At 37.7% G+C, this 21,807-nt stretch overlaps 1 protein-coding gene across 2 annotated transcripts; it reads right to left on the bottom strand.

Annotated features, from left to right (window-relative positions):
• Positions 1-323: 323 nt before the first annotated feature.
• On the bottom strand, positions 324-21,441 carry BNC1 (basonuclin 1). 2 transcript variants are annotated; one of them, XM_009089968.4, is made up of 5 exons: positions 21,169-21,438; positions 9,084-9,186; positions 8,687-8,922; positions 5,545-7,466; positions 324-3,497 (listed from the first exon to the last, which is right to left on the bottom strand). In XM_009089968.4, exons 1-5 carry the CDS (start codon positions 21,175-21,177, stop codon positions 2,816-2,818), a joined length of 2,952 nt encoding a protein of 983 aa, XP_009088216.2. In that variant the 5' UTR covers positions 21,178-21,438; the 3' UTR covers positions 324-2,815. The 2 variants fall into 2 exon arrangements, with proteins under 2 accessions (XP_009088216.2, XP_018769442.2); XM_018913897.3 differs by lacking the exon at positions 9,084-9,186 and having other exon boundaries at positions 21,169-21,441.
• Positions 21,442-21,807: the final 366 nt, after the last annotated feature.

Here is a 21,807-nt window from a genome sequence, read left to right as displayed (position 1 = left end):
AAAACTAACAGGAGATGTCAAGGCTTGGTCCAGCCACATTGTGGTCATTAGGAGGAGGGAGCTACACAAATGCTTCATGAGATACATATGCTGCTCTAGGGGTACTAAGGGTTAGCCTATTCTGAGAAATCTCCCATTCTGTCCAGATTTTGGAGAAATAAAAAAAAACCCACCAAGCCCTTCCAAAGTATATAGAATGAAGAGAGCACAAAATATCTTTCAGTGTAGTTCTCAATGATGACATATTTACCTTCTGTTTAGCTGACAGCTTTTAAACGAATTTCTACCCTTGCCTACTGCACAAAGAAAAAAAAAAATCAATAAAATATCTGACAACATTTATTACATTACTTCTAATGGCTCATTAATATAATGACACTTCCTTATTATGGAATAAATTAGTACCATTGTCAAACCAGTGCTCTCTACAGACAGAATGTGTTCTCAGAAATTGCTTTTTTTTAAAAATAAGAATAGCAGTATTTTCAAGCAAAAAAGCCTACTTTTCTGAATCAACCAGAGGCATTATTATTGGTTTTTATTAACACATACAAAATTATTAGGGTATACAAACGTGTTTCTTTTTTTTTGACACAGTGAAAACTAAATAAATGGGCATTACATTTGTTTACATCACATTTTGTTTCAAAAAACCAGTTAATGATTAAACAAAGAAGTTATATATATATGTATAAAAAAAAAAAAAGCTTGAAATAGCTGGATAACAAATAATTGATTTATACTATCAAAAGGCTGGGAGCAATTGTGTCTCCTGTGATTGTGCCCTTAGCTTTCAAACTATGACCCCCACTGATACGAGTTTCTACTAAAAATCGAAAGAAAACAACAATGAAAAACCTCAACAAAACAAACACCACTCTACTCGCCCCCAAAAAAACCAAAACACCAATTCCCCCCAGAACAGAAAACCTCAAAGCAACGGCACAACTTTCCGCAGGTTAATATTTTTTTCCTGACGGCTTCAAGCACAAATGGATTATTTTAAATATCACATAAACCTACAGTAAATTAAAAAAATAGAAGATTACTTTACACAACGCATGGAAACCATTTCTAGTGAGCACAAACATTTACAACTGTGCCATGTTTTTTTCCTTGCATAACCCATACTCACACACAAACCAGTTTTCAAAAGAATTGGTGAAATAATCAGTCCACATTTGTTTCTTTTATACAATATGAAATGGTTACAATACCATAGTATTTTTTAGAATAAGTTAAACATCAAGACATATGGCAATAGCATTGTACTATTCTTTCTACATACATATGAAATCCCGAATTTCAGTCTATTTTTATTCAGTCACAAAAATGAATAAAGACTAAGATCCAGTTATACTGGAAAACTAGGCTAGTTCTAGAAACCACAAATACTGTAAGCACTTTGGTATAATATGTACAGATTGTGCTGTCAATGTCATGCTTGCATACTAGAACTGATCAACAGATTTCCACTGGTGGAAAAAAGTAAAAAAAGGTACTGTAAGACTTGCTTTCTTATTTCTTTTCCTCTTTGCAAATGACTGAAAAAGGACACACCACAAGTATACATACAGCATTTGTATGATGTGACGACAAATTAAATATTAAAGTGTTTTTAAATACAATGAAAGGGCAGTCTTCTTAAGTGCATAGAACGTAATGCAGAATACTGTTAATTACAGGGGCAACCTCAAAGATATGAAACATTTTAACAGATATTGAACAAAGTTCTTATAAAAAAAAAGAGGTGTGAATGAGGATAAGCATTCTTCTATTGTTACAAAGATCAAGACATGTTATCCCCCACTGGTAAGAGAAAATAACTGCTGCATCATAAAAGATGTATCTACTGCATCCATTTTATCACTTTCTCTCAGAGGCTTAGAATTGCACCCTCAAACTCCTAAGCAGTTTGGATATTTGGTTGGGGTTTTTTTCCCTTTTTTTAGTAAAACTTCTCTTTCTGAAAGTAGAACTCAAAAAGTGCATTTTAAATTAAAGGGCTTACTTTCCCCCTTATTTTGTGGATGCATTTGCAACAGTTTAGAAATTTTAGCTTAACCTATTCATTCTTTCTACCATTACAATTTATCAGAATGACTAAGATTTATTCAGGCTATTCTGCCAACAAGTTAAGTAGCCCCTTTTCCTGCAAAGCAAATGGTATTAAATTCTAAGAAATCCAAAATACTATAATCTTTACTGACGTGAAATGCAAACTCAAAGAGTAAGGACTGCAGGAATTTCAGATTATTTGGACTTTATGCAGTTTCCCCAAATTTGTATTTTCTCCTTTGGTTTTGGGATATAGTTAAGTACATATATTCTGTTGCACTAACGCTGCAAGTCAGCGTCAGACTAAGGTCTCAGGAATGAAATGGTAGCCTCAAAATTCTCAACCCAACCAGAGGAAACTCACCCCAATCATTACTCATTTCTTACACAACACAACAATCCATTAAACATGTAAACACAAGCAATGACGGTTCTCATTTGAAGCTCCTATTGTGGCAAGTAATACTTCACAGGTATCAGAAACACTTTAATTAATGTCTCCCTATTACCCCCATTTCTAAGATGTCTTCTTTTCCTTACTCAAGTTTTAGCTGTTCAACATCAAACAATTGCACAAAAACTAGAGCACCAAGCTTTGCTAACTGAAACTGCTGGAGAGCACACACAGGAGAGAAGAATTTGACTGTGGTTGTTGAGTGAGCTAGAAGTCAAATGAGCTTAAATAAAACTAATGTTAACACATTCCTTAATTGAAATGATTAATTCTTAGCAGAAATAAATTAGGATCAGTCAGATCTTACTGTAAGCTAGTTGGTGACCCAGCCAGACTTTTGTGCAGATTGGGGTTTTGACTGTGCCTGTTCCGACTGCGAACAGATGAAAACATTGTGTTGCAACCTGGGATTTTGCATTTGTGGAGCTGGCGGAGATGCACAGTTTTGTAATGAGCCCTGAAAGTTCCTTTATTACTGTATGTTTTTTGACATATATGACAAGCTATTGGCAAACTGGAAGGTAAGTTTATAAAGTTTTGATTAGCTTTCTCAATTAGAGAACAGTCTTGGTAGAGTTCATCATTGGGCATTAGGCTGGGTCCTTCACAGCTTTCATCACTATCATCCAAGGGCATGGTGCATATCTCACTTCCTCCGTCAGAATCCCAAGAAGAATGAGCACTGCTCTCAGATTTAATGCTGGAAGTAGTGCTTAGATCCAGAACAGCTCCATCATTTAATGGATCGTATCCATAACTCTCAGAACAGGGTTCTGCAATTTTGCTCATTGGAAAAATGTAGCTTCCTGTTCTGTTCACTCCTTTGAAGATTACAGAAGTACGTCCAACATGTTGTTTTAAAGAGACATCTTGGCAAAACTCCTTAGCCATGTCTTTCAAGAGGTATGTTGCATTGAAATGGTTGTTGAATTCCAGTGTATCTTTAGTCAGAAGTTTATGATGGAGATTTAGGTTTGAACTATGTCTAGAAGAACAAAGACAAACTTAGCAAGAAAGTGTTTCACCTCACTTAGCAGTTGTTTCATAATGATTATAAACAAAAAATGGAAAATCAATATTTAGTAGCATGCATGAATTGTATACTTCAGATTTCACCAACTACCACATGGAGTGCACATGGAAAATTTACACACGTGACTGGGTTTCTGAACTTGCTTGCACTGGCATAGATCAGATTCTGTGTAATAACTCTACAGCAATCAATGTTTCAGAGTCTCGCTTGCTTTGGAGGTAGCTGTCTGCTCTGCTAGATCCAGTGCTAAGCCTAAAAGAGGTGGAGACAGACTAAAAACCTGTAAACTGAGCTGAGATCAGAGAATGGACTGAGGTGGGTAAGAAACAAGATTGTTTCCCAATGGACAAAGCAGGAAAGGATTGACACCTGAGTTTGCAAAATATGTTGATGATCCCATGTACTCTAACCATGTCCAGGATGCAGCAGTACCTATCAGTACAGAGCCTTTTCTTGACAGGAGTTTCCTTGAAAAAGGAAAACTGAAATATATGGAACTTGCAGTTTTTCAAATGGGCACCTCTGGGTCCAGTTTAAAAACACCAAAATCACTGTTCCTCACTGAATATTATTAATCAGCTCACTGGGAACTTACAGGCACTGTCTAGCAGGCTAAAGGTATTATTGTAATACTGGTAAAACATTTGTCTTTCTCCTTGCCATCATGGTTTAAACAGAACCATGAATTGTTCAAAAAGGCACAGAAATATTTAGCACTTGTAGTCACACTACTCTGTGTTAAAATCTAGAAATTTCTGCAAAGTTATTCCAAATAATTATTCTTTTGTACAAAGCTTGTGAAATGACTTCTGAGCTTGCCCTTTTTTTTTTTTAACCCATCTTCCAAAAGCACCTATGTGAAAACTTATCTCAACATATTGGTGTGGGAAGGAATTTGTGGCATGCGAATGCAAATCTTACTGCTGGCCTTCTTTCCTGTGGCCCATATCACAATTCCAGTGGAGAGGAATTCACATCTGGAAAGATGCAGGCAGCAGGGTATGAAGCCCTGCCAGCAGCAGATGAATCTGTGCATCTCAGATGCAGAGGCCAGTCCTCAGAGACCAGCTCATCCTCTCTCTGGATTGCATCAGCTGGCTCCAGCACTCCTAGCAGATTACAGACAACCTAAACCTCGTGTCACTCTGAACTACTCTCCAGGCATGCTTCCTGCAGCCAAAAGCTGCTCTGAACATTGCTACACACTTGGAAAATGTGTAACACTTTGCTGCACTTCAATAGGTTGGTTACCTATCACTGACCGCTTCAAACACATTACTGATGGTCAACAACAAAGCTTTGGTACTTGTTGCTCAGTTCATGCGCATAGAAGGCTGAAATAAAATAATTACAGCAATACAGTACTGAAATGAACATTAAACTGAACCAGGCTCATGTTTTAGTTTAGAAATTAGTATTTAATCTCACAGAAAAGCACTACTGATGTGTATAAACACCAGATAGTGTTAGTTTGACTACCACTGCATAAGGTTAATTTTGGGCTGACAAAGACTAATCTCGCTTTTCTTATGGGCTTTTTCTCACCAGTCTGTTCCAAATCCTTGAGTAAAGAAAGGACAAGTGAAGATTTCCTAAATTGATGTCATTGCTTTTTCTTTAAAAAAACACTGTATTCATTAAAATAGACATGAAAGTACATATTAAACATGTAAGTCCACACATGCATCTACTGGAAAATTGTTGAATTCATACTGTTATGGCTTTCCCTTTATGTACTAAAGTATTCTTTCAACTACTGCACTCTTTATCAGTTATGAAATTTTCATGGCTTTATTTAATACCTTGTAGTCTTGTGGAAAGGAAATGTTTCTTTCAATGGATTTTCATTTCAAGAACGTTCTGATAAGTTATCATACCTGTTATACGAGGATACACAGAAAATATTTGTAGGCTCCATTCCTCAAACAGTCATTTTAATTTCAAATTAGGCTCCATTGTGATGGCAAAATAAATACAATTTTGTTTATAATTTTCTTACCTGTCTCGACTTCTACGAGAAGGGAAAGCAGCATTACAGCCCTCAACTGTGCAAATATGCATTTCTTTGAGATGTACATTTTTGAAATGCATTTTTACACTGTAAGGGTTTTTAAAAGTCTTCTTACAGATGTCACAATGAAAGCGGCTTTCTTCCTTCTGAATCCCTAGTGCATGTTGACTGACATGATCCATATCTTTAGAGTCTTCAAAACAAGGAATGGCAGCACCCCTGTTTGACAAAGTGCTGAAAAAGCCCCCGGTCAGCAAGTGGTGTTGCAATTCAGGGCAGTCATTTTTAGGAATCCTGTGCTTTGACTGCTCTTTAATATACATGGGGGGTTCAGTCACTGGTTTTATAACATCACTGTGGTGGTGTTTTGGATCTTCATACATACTCTCATGGGAAACTATTTTTAATGGTTGGTTTTCTTCTGGTTTAACCTCTTTCTCACAGTGTTGCAATTCATTCTCAGAGATATCCTCGATGTATTTGTTATTTGGAGCAAAGACAGATTCAAAATACTTTGGGCCCTCTACCCCAGAGAGAGATTTCCATGAATTACCTGAATGGGGGTGCTTTTCCACCCTGTCGGTCACCTGCTTCTCTATCTTAAGCTCACAGGTCTCAAGCTCTCCATCGCTTACCCCCTGCAGGCGTGAATCATCTTCAGAGCTGGCAACATCGCTACTTTCATTGGGTGTCTCAACAGCTTCTTTCTCTATCTTAATGGGCATACTGGACTTACGAGACTTCTTCTTGGGGAGCATGTCAAATGGCAATTCATTGGAAACAAGCTGCTCTGGTATGGAGGAAGAAACAAGAGGCAGAGAAGGAAGAGTACCTGGAGTATTGGCAAGCTCGGCTGGTGTGACTGGACTACGGTAAAAAGGAAGAACAGGCTGTACTGTCTTCAGGTTTGGAAAGAGAACACCGTTATGTCCAATACTGGAAAATCCAGCCTGGCCTTTTGAATCAGTACAAGAGCTGGCATAGCTGGAAATAGTTCTGCTATCCGGAGTTAAAATTGTGAATTCTGTCCTTTTACTATCTCCAGGTCCAGCAATGGTCAAACCATTTCTTAGATCCTTATCCCTGTTGTTTCTGTTCATTGGCATATGGAGTCTGGGGTTAGGATTTGCACTATGACGATTTCGACTACGCAAAGAGCTAAACACCATATTGCAGCCCTCGATGGTGCATTTGTGCTTTATCTTCAGGTGAACAGCATTGTAATGTATTTTCAAAGTACCTTTATCATAAAATGTTTTTTCGCATGCAGTGCAGAAGACACGCCCTTTCCTTGGCCCAGCATTTTTTTCAACAGATTTAATTTTGTTTTCTGGAGATAGTGCTGTCATTTCAAGCTTGGCTGCTGCATTATGTGAACTGGAATCACTTAAAAGGGCATCATCTTCTGTTTTAGTGATATCTGGGCCATTTATGCTCCTCTCATTTTCAACTTGAAATGGTGCAGAACTAGAAGTTAAGAAACTGCTTTCAGAAAATGGTATCTGAAGATCTTGTTTGGTTTCGTTGCTATGGTCTTGACCTTGCTCAATCAAATGTCTTTCTGGTGGTGAACCTATCAAAGGTGGAGGCACTGGACTGAAAAACTGAAACGGCAGCATGAAAGCCATGTTATTTACAAGATTCTCAAAAGGATGAATGTTGGTGGGACTCATTTTGTCCAAGGAAGCAGAAAAATTAGGACTGTGTGGGTTGCAGCTCTCAATGAATGCCCTAATATCCAAATTGGCAGTTGGTGGTGGTATTATGATCGACTGCCCTTCTTTCTCTTGAATTGCCATTAACTCTACAATGGACTTAGTTTCTCCAAAGCGAAGGAACTGCTGCAAAGTAGCCAGTTCTTCTTCAGTGGTCATTATGCTCCAGTGATCCAGCACCTTTCCTGAAGCATCCTGAAGCCAAAAATATTTAAATGAGTTAGACATTAGTTAAGGCAAAAAACCCCACGTCCCCTCAAATCTCTCATCCTTTTCAGGGACTAAAAGTTTATTTTCTAGCAAAAAATTAAAAACATTCAGTTTAAGGAGATTAATGTGAATTCTGTGATAATTCCTGCAAAATTTTATCACATTGGTGATATTATTTCTTCCTGAATTGACAGTAATACTTTCCAATAAACTATTTTTTTCCACAAAAATTAAGACATGTTATCTGAACAACAGATAGTATCCTGTAAGCACAGACAGGAGAGATGGAGCAATCAGACCAAGATTTAGCTCCTCATTTAAGTCAAGTATTCTTTCATTGCAAGTTTAATAATCTTCCAAGCAACTAAGATCAGAGAACAAATGAACCTATATTGATCTATTGCCAGTTTTCACAGAGCACAGCTGTAATTACACTAGTGTTGGAGTTCTTTCAAACTCTAGCTATGCCTAACTTTTCCCAATAACTACAATAAATATTTTATCACAGAACATGTATTTGATGGCCTACTGAGATTTTTCACAGTGCATGTAAGAGTTTCTAAGATGATGAAGAACGTAACATTATAAATTTTTCATGTGATAGAGGTTCAAGGTAATTGATTCCATATTTTTAATCCTAACACTAAAAAGCAAGATTATCAAGACCATTAAATATTGATTCATGTCATAATGTAAGATCATAATGTTACTTTACATAAAAGGTAACTTCCACAGCAGCAAGGACTAACATCAGTGTAAGCACATAGGGCCAAATACACTCTGGCTGCAGCTCCAGTAAGGTCGATAGCACTACCAGAGATTAATATTGTCCCTGGTGTTTTAAATAATGGTAAGTTTATTTCTTGATGTATTATTCTGCTGTATAAAAGCAAACTCACTGTTTAAATAATACTGGAACAAGTTCTAAAGCCTTTACTTTGATACACTACCAGTAACTTTTGATTTTTATTTCTGCTTACCTTTGTTGTTAGATTTGAGCAAGTAGAAAGATTTCAATTAAGTCCAAATAAAAAAAGAGGCCAATCACCAGAAATCTACCCTTTCTTTTCTGCCATTAAGCTGGTACAGGTCTATTACTGCCTTTCAGATGTGCCACACTGTTAACATATTGTGAACCACTGAGAAGATTAGGATAGAAAACTACTCAACTGACATATTTATATTTTAAAAGCCCCTCTAAATACCTGTAGCACATATCCACGTATATAATCCTGCAGTGTCCAATCCAGAGCATGGAGAATCTGTATCACCTCTTCCTGCTTCAGAACACTGAAAAGCCGATCGAGCAGAATTTTAAGGCGCACAGGAATGGCTTGGGTTCCGTACAACATGAGGCTACTGATATCAAAGACAACATTGGATTGAACTATTTCTACTTGGCTTGATGGGTAGAGGTTTGGAATCCTTAGCTTGCTCAGGGCTGTAAATAAAAATCACAAAATGTAAACAAGCTTGAGTCCCGAGAAAGAGAAAATGAAATGCAACTAATATTGGGGTGGGGGTTGAGGAGTGACACAAAAAGTATGTAATAGTTATGAGGATCCTAAATGGTTTTCTATAGATTGTAAAAACAAATATTACCATGTGCTACCCATCCATGCCGGCATTGGTCACATTGTCGCTGATTTATTTTCCCGGGTTTGAAACACTGACAACTACAGTTCACGAGAGTGCACCGGATAGCCTGGAGATCAATGGAAAGCATGATAGGTAATATATGAGCACCATTCAGAGTGTGCAGATTATACATCCACAGTACCCCCATAAAATCCACATGAAGACAGAATTAACATACCAGCACAGACCTATCAACGTGAAAGGTAAGTAATCCAGGCAAAGCCTGAGTTATACAAGGCTACCTCTGCCTGGAAGAGCCAAGACACCAGCAAAAACACTACAGTAATATGGAAGCAGAATATTTAACAATATACATAGCAACATTTCTGTGGATTTATTTAGGCTGAAGCACCTTCATAACAATTATTGTTGTAAATTATGTATTCATCCTCATGTATGATCACTTTCTCAGGAAGGTTTGAAAACAAGATGAAAGACCCCCTCTCTTGCAGTTTTGCTGGCACTCTATACTGCAATACAGCAAGTTCTAATGAGTAATGCATCAGCTCTGCACAGATGCCATGCCCTACACACACAGAATTCACATGGAATATTTGTATTCTATCAAAGACAAAGGAGTTCACTGATGCTCCTCAGTAACAAAGTTCACCAAAAAGTACTCCTACTCTTCAAAGTCTAAACAATCATATTTTGAAAGCAAAACAGAGTACACAGAACACCAGTTGCACTGTTCAATTTGTACATCACTTTACTCTCACCAAGGTCATCTATAATGCAAATCAAATTAGTATTCAGATGTCCCTAATCAATGGGGTGATATAAACTTGCTTCCTGGAATATATGATTTCTTCTGTATGTGCCCATCTGCTGCAGAAGGCAGACAACTTGGAGGTCCTAGTTAAAGCTCCAGTGGGATTTGCTACAGAGCAAAGCTTTTGCAGGATTCTGCACTGCTTGGATCTGGCACTGAGAATAGTTCCTGCATAAACAGAATATTTATTGAGGGAGGGAAAGCAAAGAAATTGATGTACAGAATATCTTCACTGGAAAAATAAAGTGTTAAATCACGCAATTGTAAAATGTCGGCATTTTTCTGCTTTTAAATTAATGTTTCCTCTCCTAAGGTTTTATGCAAAATGGGGACTTCCATTCCTCAAAATACCCATAGAAAAGTAAGATAAGATTTGAAGAAAAAATCTGAAGATTTGAAGAAAAAAAAAAAAAATCTTTCTGAAGAGACAGTGTGGCATTCCCACACTGGCACTTCAGAAAACATGCAAGGAAGCCTGATTGTTCAAAACCTTGCTATGAAAGATGGATGCAAGAAACATTTAAACTCAAAAGCACATGGCAGAAAGTTAATTTCACTGAGATTTGCAATGGGCATTTTTTTAGAGCTAGAGCCTCCATCTGACTCCGAGCAGAAGAGGACAATGCATACAAAAGGTTACTATAAAGAAGCATATTCATGACATTTGGATGTCTGGCACTTCACAGTAATGGATTTGGAGTGAGATTTTAAAATCTCACTATCTGGCTTATCCAGGAGTTCCCTTACATGCACATCTCCAAACTGCAGCGACTTGAGGTTTGCCTGTATTTGAAGAATTGGAACAAGTGGCAACAGGGCTCTTGAAATCTCTGAATCACTTTGCCTTTAATCTTTTAAAGGAGCAGTTGCAAAATCCTGTGTTCTTGAGAAAAGCTCTTGCTCCCCACAAAGTCATAAAATACACATCAATACCCTATGCAGTATTGCTTCATTTTAATGGAGGATACATTTTCACTTAAATCCTAAAATACTTCCATATAACAATAAAAAGCCATAAATTCCTTATGGAAAGGTTGGGGGAAGAAAAGGTGTAGCTGACTGTGGATTCATTTCTACCACAAGATTTCAAACAATAATGTGGATTGAGTCTTCTGCCTCTCTGCATACATAATATTCTGTGACTTGCCTAGACTGAAGCCCTTCCACAGGCAACCCTGCTAGGTTCAGTAAGGTGCAGTGCATTCCATAAATGCATCTTTTACATTCCCTTCAGACAAAATTACAAAAAAGAGTACTTCCTTTTTCTGCAAGAAGTAACAGAAATCTGCACAATGAAAAAAGCTGTCACGATGATAAGTTAATTGAGATTTCAAAATTTTTTTCATTCCTTTTCCTTTGGAGATGTTCCACAAATCACTGACCTTTAAAACTATTTTTTCTATTTAATTTGTGTACTGGGACAAGAGAGATAAACCACACCAAATTTTGCATTTCATAGCTCTCTGTAAGAGCCTTCTTCTATATGGTACATGTGTTTATTTTGCTTTCCTGTGTATGTGTAGAAGACTGCACATGCTAAAACAGGAACAAGTAAAAAGAGGGCATTTTGTTTTACATATATGAAAGCAGCTGTTACAAAGAGAGTAGAGTTCCCCCTCTATTCTAAATATTGAACTAGAGCTCTCTCAAGTCACATTATTGCTTCTGGAAACTAGAAGGAGCTAGCTTGCATCCTGCTAACATATCAAAGGTGCACCCATGAATGGGGGATCTGTGCTGACTTAAAAAATTACTTGAAAGAATCCCTAAGAAGAAACAACTGATTTTTCAGGTTTTTAGCATTTCACATCATTTGTACTTGTCACAGTCTGTGTCTCCTAAAGCTTTTCTAGCAACATTTATAATCATATATATAGACACAGAATATATAACAAAGCAAAATTAACTTCAGGAATAATCAGTGAATAACAATTTTAAATTGTCACTGTTCAACTTCAAAAGGTATTTGTAAAATATGCACCTTGATTATCTCCCAAATTAACACATATCAGACTATTGAAAAGAAATTTAGCAATACCTCATGAAAATAATACCCTTGTCTTTTGCCCATTAATCCTGCTGTCCTTAATAGCCTATTCTAACGTACTGTAATTATATCAAGGCTTTTAATAAGCTTTATTTTCCCAACAAGTGGAATATACACACAATTTCATTCTGCAGAACAAAGAAACAACTTTCTGTATTGCATAGATGCAAAGCTTGAAAATTATAATTAAAGGATTGGAAATGTAGAAGGAAATTACAGTGGAATTTTTTTAAAGTACAATCCTCTCATTCAAATCATTATTTAATTTCATTTTCTAGAAACAGAAGGCAGATGGTCCGAAAAACTAAATCTTTTGCTATCGCTTTCCAGTCACTCTCTCCTTCACAACAGGTCCATTATCAGACTCACTTTCTTAACTCTTTTAAAAAATAGAGTTGAAAAGACTGATCAAAATGTTCTGTGGTTTTACCAGCATGACCGTGGGAATCTGAATGCTGAACTTTAAATAAAAATGATCCCTCATTACAAGACAGACATTAACCATCAAACTGGTCACTGAATAGCATCTGACTACTAATCACTGCATCTTAACATGTGCTGCCTGAAAGCCACGCCTGCTCACATCCTTTTTTTGCCAGATATTGATGTGGCTTCAATTATGCTTCAAAAGTTACTGAACGTTTCTTTGCAACCCACGCACAGCCCTCACAGCTAAGGAAAAGCCCAGGCTAATGGGATATACTCATGCTGATTCTGGGTATATAATCAGGCTTCATTTCACATAGCAAGTTTCAGGAAGTCTTCTGGGACCTATGTTTACTTGCAACATGCAACAGGTTTAAAAAAAAGCAGCAAGACAAGAAGGTCATGATAAGTGTATCCAATCTCATTCAGTGTTAAGAGGGTTCTGGTTTGACAGCACTTTGGCTTGGGAAATAAATTAAGAAGCAAGGAAATATTGAAGACCTTGTCAGAACTGAGTTGGAGATCTGTACTCATGCTGCAAGACTGCTCTGGGTCTCTGCACACAGCAAGGGCTGCAAGTGCAGACACCAGTAACGTGGAAAAGCAAGTCCCACATTACCCTGGTGCTATTTAACAACAGAAATGCAAAGGACAGCACCCTCACTTCTGGCATTTAAGAAAAAACCCTTGCCTTTTTGCACAAAGCTTCTCCCCACTTCAAAACTGCTGCCTTTTTTTCAAGCTACTGCCATCACATGAAGAACTTGAGAGCTCCCCTGCTCTGCTATGAGGATTACCGACAAAATGGTGTCATTGATGCCAGGTTACAGGAATACATTTTGCAGGCATGGCTTAGAAATTTCTATTGGTTTAAAATGCAAGTTTGAAGAAGAAAGAGGAGTTAAGTGAAACAAATACATGAGAGAAACTTTCATTAGATGAGCTACAGCAGATACTGCTTTCATTCCTCTCTCTCTTGGGTTTCTAGCAACAGGCCATATCTCCTATGGCCATCTCATCATCATCAGTGGTAATCCCACTGAATATATGTAACCCACCATGAAATGAGCTCTGGTGGGCACCAATCATATAGGAAACAAGTGGGACAAATCCTATATTTGCAGAATAGACCCACAGTAGCTCCACAGTAACAACATTTGTGGAGAAAGGCATGATTTAAAGTGGGGGAAGAAATAAAATTAAAAATGGGACATATGTTTGGCTATTCGGAAGTATTTTCTTGCTTGCTCCTTGTAAAACATTTGCAAGGGAAGTAAAGGGATACTGTACTGTACTTTACCATCTCAAATTGAAAGTACAGCCACAGCTAACTCAAAGGCCAAATCCAAATCAGTGTGCACCTTTCACAGAGAACAGTAACTATCAATGAGTGCGAAGTTGCCCTTCTGGTCTATATTTTTTTCTTTTTGGTTTTTGTTATAATCTACCAGGTTTCTTGTGCTTGCAGAGTTTACATAAATTCCTTTTTCCTCACTGAGTTACACTTGATTACTTTTGTGTGCGAATCCTTTGCACAACAACTGAAAGCAGAGACAAATAAAAAACCCCTTATCATAAGCATCTCTCTCAGTGCCATGATTTTCCACACAATACAATGAGCAAAGCTTTGCTGTGTCCATTGTTTGTCAGGCAACTTATGCCACTTTCCCTGGGATATATTCTGCTGATAAATAACACTGTCTGTCAGTTTTCTCATGATTTAAAACAAATTCTCAATTTACATTTTGTTAATCTTACTTTCACAGCATCACAATCCAGCTTACCCATATCAGACACTAATATCTGGGGTTTTATTCATTCCACGTCTATTTGTATCCCTCCATCCACTCTACAGCACATATTTAGTCCTTGTGTCTGTTCTTCCTGAAGACAGACTTCAGTTTTCAGAACACTGTTGAGCTCTCTGTAGTTTGCTGGCATATATTTTAGTTCCAGTATGTTTCACATACAATCAAAAAACGTGCTGGGCTGCTCTAGATGGTGGAAGTACTTGAAAACATAACCCAACAATAAGGCATGAAATGCATGTTGATATTAAATCTGTTTGATTAAGCACCTTGTACCTCTAATTGTTCCTTGAAAGTTTCAATGTACTCCCAGTTTAGAAAGGCTCTGAATCCCATCTGCCTGTGGAGATCATTAGCAAGGCCCCTGCAGCATCTTCAAGGAAAGGCTCTGGGCCATTTTCTTCTTCCTGACATGCTCACTTCAAACAGGTAACAAGATGCTTGGAGGATGGACAGAATATGGAAGCCCTGTGCTGCCTGTAAGTAGAGCTGGGAAGACACACACTGGGAATGGGAAAAGTGAAGAGCAGAGCACTGCAGCACACTGATGTGCACCAGCAAGGCCCAGCTGAGAGTTACTCGGCACAAAGACTTGGCCCATGCTACAACTTGCACATGTTCAACTCAGTATTGTGGTGGTTCCTTCTGTCATGTGTTTAAGGTCCTGGAAAGTTCCTCACCACCACAGCACAGAAACACTGCCTGCCTTTCACAGGCTGAGCCCCTGAAACAAACGGATTTCCATTCAAGTACATACCCACCTAATCCACTACACTTGCTTGTTGCAAGTTCTATTATTTCTATACTAAAGCTTAGAAAAATTTAAAATAAATAATTACACAAAATTACTAAAATAAGAAAAACGTCCTTATAAGATTTCTAATTATATTGGACTGAATGCACATATTACTTTCACAGTCTTATGTAAGAAACAGGGGTTTTTGATAAAGTAACAGCTGTTGTTAATGGTTATTTAATAAACAAAAGTAACAACAAATAACTTTCCTAAAAAGCAAACCAGCTTTGCAGCTTGTTATATCCAGAAAACATAGCTGATATTTTCTGTATTTTGAGCTTTTAATTAGGTAAAGTTGTACACAGATGTGACAGAGTAAACTGTGTCAGAGTAAGCTGACCAAATAGCTCCAACCTCTCCATTCAGACACATGAAAAATGCTGGCCTGAGATGATTCATATGACAAACTTTTATTAGTAAAATAATTTAGGAAAATTATTGTCTGCTCTTTAAGAGACCGATTAGGAGACAGATGGGAAAGGTGGAGGTGGGCCACAATTTGCTACTAAAGTGCCACTGAACACAAAGTTACACTCACAGCTCAGTTCCTAATCTGACAATAGCTCCTTGGTAATCTGGTTGGTTTTCATTCACACCAACCATTTATTCCTACAAAGTTTAGGAGGTGCAAGAACCTTTGAAAAGTCGAGACAAAAAGCTTTTGTTTCAGAGGCCAACCATTGATTTAAAAGTTGATCTTACCTTATTCTACTGAAAATTTTGGCTGGTGTAGCTACCACTCAACTCCCACTTACCCCTGTTCTGTGGGAGAATTATGTTATGATTTTTATTCTAGAAGTACACAAAGGCCACAAGCTGAATACATTTTCTAGATAAGACGATGGAATACAATCCATTAATTATCTGGATCCTTATATATATATATATACTGTTTATTTGGGGTCAGATACCAAAACCTGACCTCCTTTTAAACATCCACAGCCTAACACGACACATAATCAGGATATTTACAACCCTGAGCCTGCAGCAAACTGCATTACTCCATTACCCTCCCCCTCAGTGGGGCTGAACAAAATTTTTGGCCTAGAATTTGACCAAATCTCTCTCTTTTGGGGCAGCTGAGCACTTTGAGTTTAAATGTTTAATTGTCCTTTTAATAATTGACTGAAGTGTCCTCAAAAACAGACAAAAATGTGTGGAGGGTGAATGAGCTGAGCAAGACAGAAGTGAAATTAGACAATACCTTCACAGGATGGCACCACTCTGTCAAATCAACCTTTCTTGTGGGTTTAAAAGACAGTCCCCACGTCACCACTTCATTAAACATTTTTTCTATGTGAGAAGAGTCCTAGGAGTGAGGAGCTGAGACAAGAGGCTGAGCTGACACTCCTCACAACCCAGAGCTGGCTGGGGCGCTGTGGCAGCTCTCGGGGCAGAGGAAGAGGAGCTCGGGGCAGTCCCGGGCACTGCGGCGGGTGAGGAAGCACAAGGAGCTGCTTCTGCAAAAGGCAGCCGCGCTGCAAGGCCAAGCTTTAATCACAGCATAACTTGTGGGATGAAAATCACTCCTCATGCATGTCACTTACCCTACAGGGCCCCTTAGGGCAGCTCTTGTTAATGGCACTGTCAAAATAATTATAAAGAGAGAAGAATTTGTGTGTGCGCGTGTGTGTGTGTGTGTGAGCGTGAGCACACACACTCGAGTGCTACTCTAAACAAAAAGCACTGGACAGTAGAACTTCCTTTTGCCATTCAGCAGCGTGGCTGTAGATAGACTGGCTTATGCTGCAATTAATCTCACTTGTTAACAACAGGTAAGTGCTGACAGACAGCTTGGTCCACCTCAGGGACATAGGCAGAGCCTCTTTTACGGTTTGGTTTGGAAATGAAAACAAGAAATGCTAACTGAGGAAGGAAAAACATCATGTTATCGTTGTCTTAGAGCTGTTATTTACTTTTGACTCCGAAACAGACTGTGATGCTACAGTTCCCACAACATACCTGCCCTAGCCTGCATCGGTCAGAAACATTTTGCTGGTGTTAAGCAGTGTATCTATCACAAGATATTAAAGTCATGTCCCTTTTTAATAAATTTAAGGGAAAAATCATTCTTATTAGTGGATTTCAAAAAACTGAGTAACAGATTGCTGCATATTGATGAGAAAAACTGGTCAGACTTTAGGGGTAAAGGTGAGTCACTGGACAGAAAGAGTGTGAAATTTTATGCAATAAAGCACTAGGTGCTACTTAATCTAACAAGTAAGTTGTGCACATACTGCTTTTCATACTGACATGCTAAGCATGCTACACTAAATGCTGAAGCTACAGATCTAACCACGAACTGCAGTTGAATGAAATATTTAACACCAACCCTACGCAAGAAGTAAGTGTTATTAACACAAATGCACAGGTATCAGAGAAATGAGGAATATTAGAATATATCAATTGCAAGGCCCTTAAAATATGTCTTTAACTCTTCACATATTTTATAAAATGGTGCATGTGTGCAATGTGGATGAGTTAATGTTCTAAAGACAATGCTAAATTTTTCAGCTCCTCACACCGCTGCTTAAGTCTCAAAGCCATAAAATATACATGCTTAAAATCTCTTCCTTTTTCCTGCTACGGAGTAAAGACACGGATTAAAGAATAAAAGTGAAATAACAGCTCTCTGAAATATTTAGTGTTACACAATTCCATTTACTGCAATTTCATAAATTTTAAACCCAAACACTATTTGTACACATACACGATATTATCTATGGTGCTACAGTTATGCAATATTTTACGCAACAGTGTAGCACCATTGGTAATTTCACAATTTAAAACTCAGTATTCCTTTTTATTGAACACAGGTGATGAAATTTTCACCTGGCTTTCAGACATCAGTTTCTCTCACATGAAAAAAATACCTCTTTTTCACTGATGATCTTTTATATTTGAAATTTGAAATTAAAAAAGTAGCATTTTTTTCCTCTGTTTAAATTCTCAAATGGTATTAAAGTGTGGAATGAAATATTGTTCTTCATGCTAAAATGACCGAAGTTGGTTAAAAGCTGCCACTTTTCCTCATTCCCTCGATATATTTTGAGCCTGAATACTGAAATTTCAATCTCTAGGATTTTTTTAAATGACAGCAACAAAATACAAAGAAATAAAAACTCAAAAGAACACAGGCAATGACATTTGCTCTAAAACTTCAACTGTAGCATCTGCTAGGACAAAACCTGCTGGTTTCCAGCACATAGAAACTGTGAGAGTTACTGCACCACTGAAGCCAGAAAGGACAGAAAATGACCCAGAGGGCAAAATCAGTTTTTCTCCCTTAATTTTGGTGGATATTTCATGGAATAATGAATTCAAGATCCGCGCCAAAACTTCAGCTCAAATCTGTATGAAAAATGTTTGCTAAATTCCAAATCATCCCAAAATGCTTTTAAGAACACGTATCTCAAACAAAAGCTGTAATATAAACCAAAACAAGAACATTTCTATTTTTATCAGAGGTGTATTTAGCATCATTGTAATGAAGTATTTATTACTGCAAACCAAATAATTCACTGGCTTGTTGAATTGGAAATGAAATGACATGCACAATATGTAGGAACAGATCTTTTAACAGTATCACGAACAGACACGGAAGCTGGAAGTCAAGACATTTGGTATCAAAAGGCCAAACCTCACCTCAGACTTAGGAGGCAGAAGTTCAAGTAAAAGCCCATGAAGTGACCCAATATTTGTAATAATTTTTCCTATTTCTATGAAGTTTCAGCTCTTCCCAAATCTTTGTATATGTTGGCAGTTACCATTATTGTTAGGGTTCTGAATAGGCTGCAGATGGTTCAGTAGTTCAAAGAACAAACAGAATAACTACTTTTAAGAAATGAATCAAGCAAAAATCTTTAAAATATATAACAAAAATATATTTTCCATAAGATTAGTTATTTTTTAGGTGTTCACCTATTGTTAAAAGTCAGATTAAGCTGCAAACGGCTCAAAATTCTAGCGCTTAATTCAAACAGAATTGCACAATTACACTGATTATTAAAAAAACACTATCAGCACTATACATAAAATGGTAAATAATCTAGTTCAATATCTAATACATTCTTCAAAAGTCCATATTTTTCCCTTTTCTGTAAAAGGGGCAATTAGAAAGGTATTCTTCAGTGTATATTGTTCTAATCACTACTACAAAGCAAACCAACATGCACTGTTGTTAGAAGTTAAAATAATGATGGACCCACTTTGCCCCATGACCTGGAGTGGAGTGAGACTCCCCCACCTCCCACTCCTCTAGCACGGAGAGCTGAGCCACAATTTCACTGTTTTAAAACCAAAGGACAGTAACAGAGACTCTTCTCTAACATAACGCTTGCATATCTTACAACAAACTGCACTTATTTTCCAAAAAGATGTTAAAAATAGAAGCATATGATCTTTTCCCACCTAGAATTATATCCTTACAATTAAAGACTATTAGCTGGCATCCCTTTTAACCGTCAAACTCAGACAGTGGCAGTTCTATAGCCACAAAGAGAAGCAGTAAATGAGAAGAACATGTTACTACACTGCATTTGAGAAAGTTTGGCTCCAAGCTATGCACTGATTAATATCAGATCTCCTTCTTTACTTGCCTCTTGACAATCTTGTCACATCTGGCTGACAAATCCTTACAAGCTTATCCAAACCAAGGCAGCCCAGATCATGCTCCGGGAGTAGCTTGAAGGAAGCGGCAACACCAGCCATGTACTGATGTGCCATCATGAAACTAATGAAGCTGACTTCACTTGCAGACTGCAGGAACACGAAGAAACACAACATGCCCCAAGGTTTTGCAACATAACGCAGAGTTAGCTCACCAAAAGATAAGACAAACAATCAGCTCCTGAGGTTCAAGAAGCCAAGTAGTTACATGAATTACAAAAATTTATATGAAATTGCTTGAACAACAATCTCAACTAAATGAGCACAATAAAATCCAACTTCAGATCAGATGTGAAAATTGACTGTTAAATGCCTTTCAAACAATGGTTTGTTTTAAATTAAAACAAAACTAGTCTATTTTATTTTCTCTCTCCCACATCCCCAAAATACCAGAATGTTGCCTGGCCCCCAGGTTACTCAAACTGAAAAATATCTAAAAATGAAAAGGGAAAAAAAAAAGAAAAGGAAAGGAAAGAGGAAAAAAGTGTCACTTTTTATCCGTAGGATTTTACAGAAGGATAAACCACAGCCTGTGTATATCAGTAGTCCTCCCCTGGGTTAGTGATCGTCATTTTTAAACCAAGAATTCGTTACACAGACAACTGGAAGTATTTGACCAATTAATAAACCAGAAAGTAAAATGCTGCATCTTTAAACACATCTAACAAAACCTCATTATGTATGAGCTAACAATTAAACCATGTTTATTTTTCTATGTGATGAAAAAAATCCAAATAAATACGTTAAATGCATCACAATACCAGACACTTAATTGGCACAGTGTATTTAAAATCCCAGACCCCCCCATACACACACTCACACTTAAACACACCCACCTTCTCCCCCCCCCCTACCCCCCGGCTCCCCCCCAACTAAAATACAAACAGACTGATCCTAAGAAAAGAATTGCTTGCCTTATTCTAGATGCTAAATAGTCAAAAATAAACTGTACATAAAGGGCATACATTACACTCCACTTTAGTGGTAATTTCTAAAGAACTTCGCAGTGAAATTACATTGTTGTCTGCTCTCTAGTGCATTTATACGTCATGATAATGAGAATGTATCTGGTTAAAGCACTTGACTCAAAACACATCTGAGTCACAAATCACAGATTTTACTGCTATTAATGTATATTGAGGACTTGTACAATTAAACATTGTCAAGTATTTATGATTTACATGCTACTACTTCAATTGGAAAACAATTACACAAGTGATGGCTCTGCTTATTATAATCAGCCTGCAATTCTGCATTACTTACTGTAGAACAGGAAAGTCACACAGTTGTTTACAGCGAACAGCAGAAAGAAAAGAGATTTTTTTTTTATAGAAACTAGTTTTCTACTTTTACAGTATCTTTTCATAATTTAGAAATAGAGAGCACAGCTCCCTACAGCTCTCATCTCCATTGTTCATTACCCAAAACAACACCATTACAACATTTTTTATATCTCCACAGTGCATAGCCACAAGTAAAAGTTGCACAGTAAAAACATACATTCATATAGAACTGCAAAGAACTTTCCTTACCTCAGACATTCTTACTGTGCTTATGTTTCCAGAGCTATAAAACAGTTTCCCATTCCCTCAGTGAGTTGTACAAAGAAGTACTGGAAACACTCCTGCCTGTACAAGTACTAAGGCAGAACCATCACACGCCTCTTTACTCTTGTCTGACTCTGAGCACCTCAAGGTCTGATGTATGCTCAGGCTGTGCACAGGGGAGTGAAATAAGATCCTCCCCCTTGGTGTTCTCCAGACCTACAGTACGAAGTTGTGTCTGCCTCTCACCTCTGCAGCCAGCTCTCACCTCGCTGCCCCGGAGTGCTGTGCTCCAGCGCGCTCCTCCAGTCGCAGGGCAGTCCCCTCACAGCTGGCTTGGAGAGGGCATGACACTCATCTTTCACAGAGATTTGATCAAAAGGAGTCACGGAGGCTTGAGGCGCTCCTAATGCAGTGCGAGGAGATTCTACCTCTGCTCTGGCAGCCTAAGTAATGCATTAAATCAATGCAGCTGACCTAGGGCCTATTACAATTTTTTTTCTTCTTCACGGAGTGTACAACTATCTGCAAATAAGCTATGAGGTACTTACGAGGAAAATTACTTATTTTTAGCGTCAGTGTTGTTTTTCAAATTGCAGCTGCTGCAGGTTTTATTTTTTCTTTTTA

Source organism: Serinus canaria, chromosome 10 (assembly GCF_022539315.1).
Source record: "Serinus canaria isolate serCan28SL12 chromosome 10, serCan2020, whole genome shotgun sequence".
NCBI classification, from domain to species: domain Eukaryota; kingdom Metazoa; phylum Chordata; class Aves; order Passeriformes; family Fringillidae; genus Serinus; species Serinus canaria.
The sequence above is the reverse complement of the archived record's forward strand: the minus strand, read 5'-3'. Positions and strand labels throughout refer to the sequence as shown.

Coding starts and splice junctions, on each gene's coding strand:
- BNC1 (XM_009089968.4), bottom strand. Junction 8,923..9,083: donor GCATGGATGGGTAGCACATG/GTAATATTTGTT, acceptor TTTTATTTACAG/CCCTGAGCAAGCTAAGGATT. Junction 3,498..5,544: donor TCTCGTAGAAGTCGAGACAG/GTAAGAAAATTA, acceptor TTGTTCTTCTAG/ACATAGTTCAAACCTAAATC.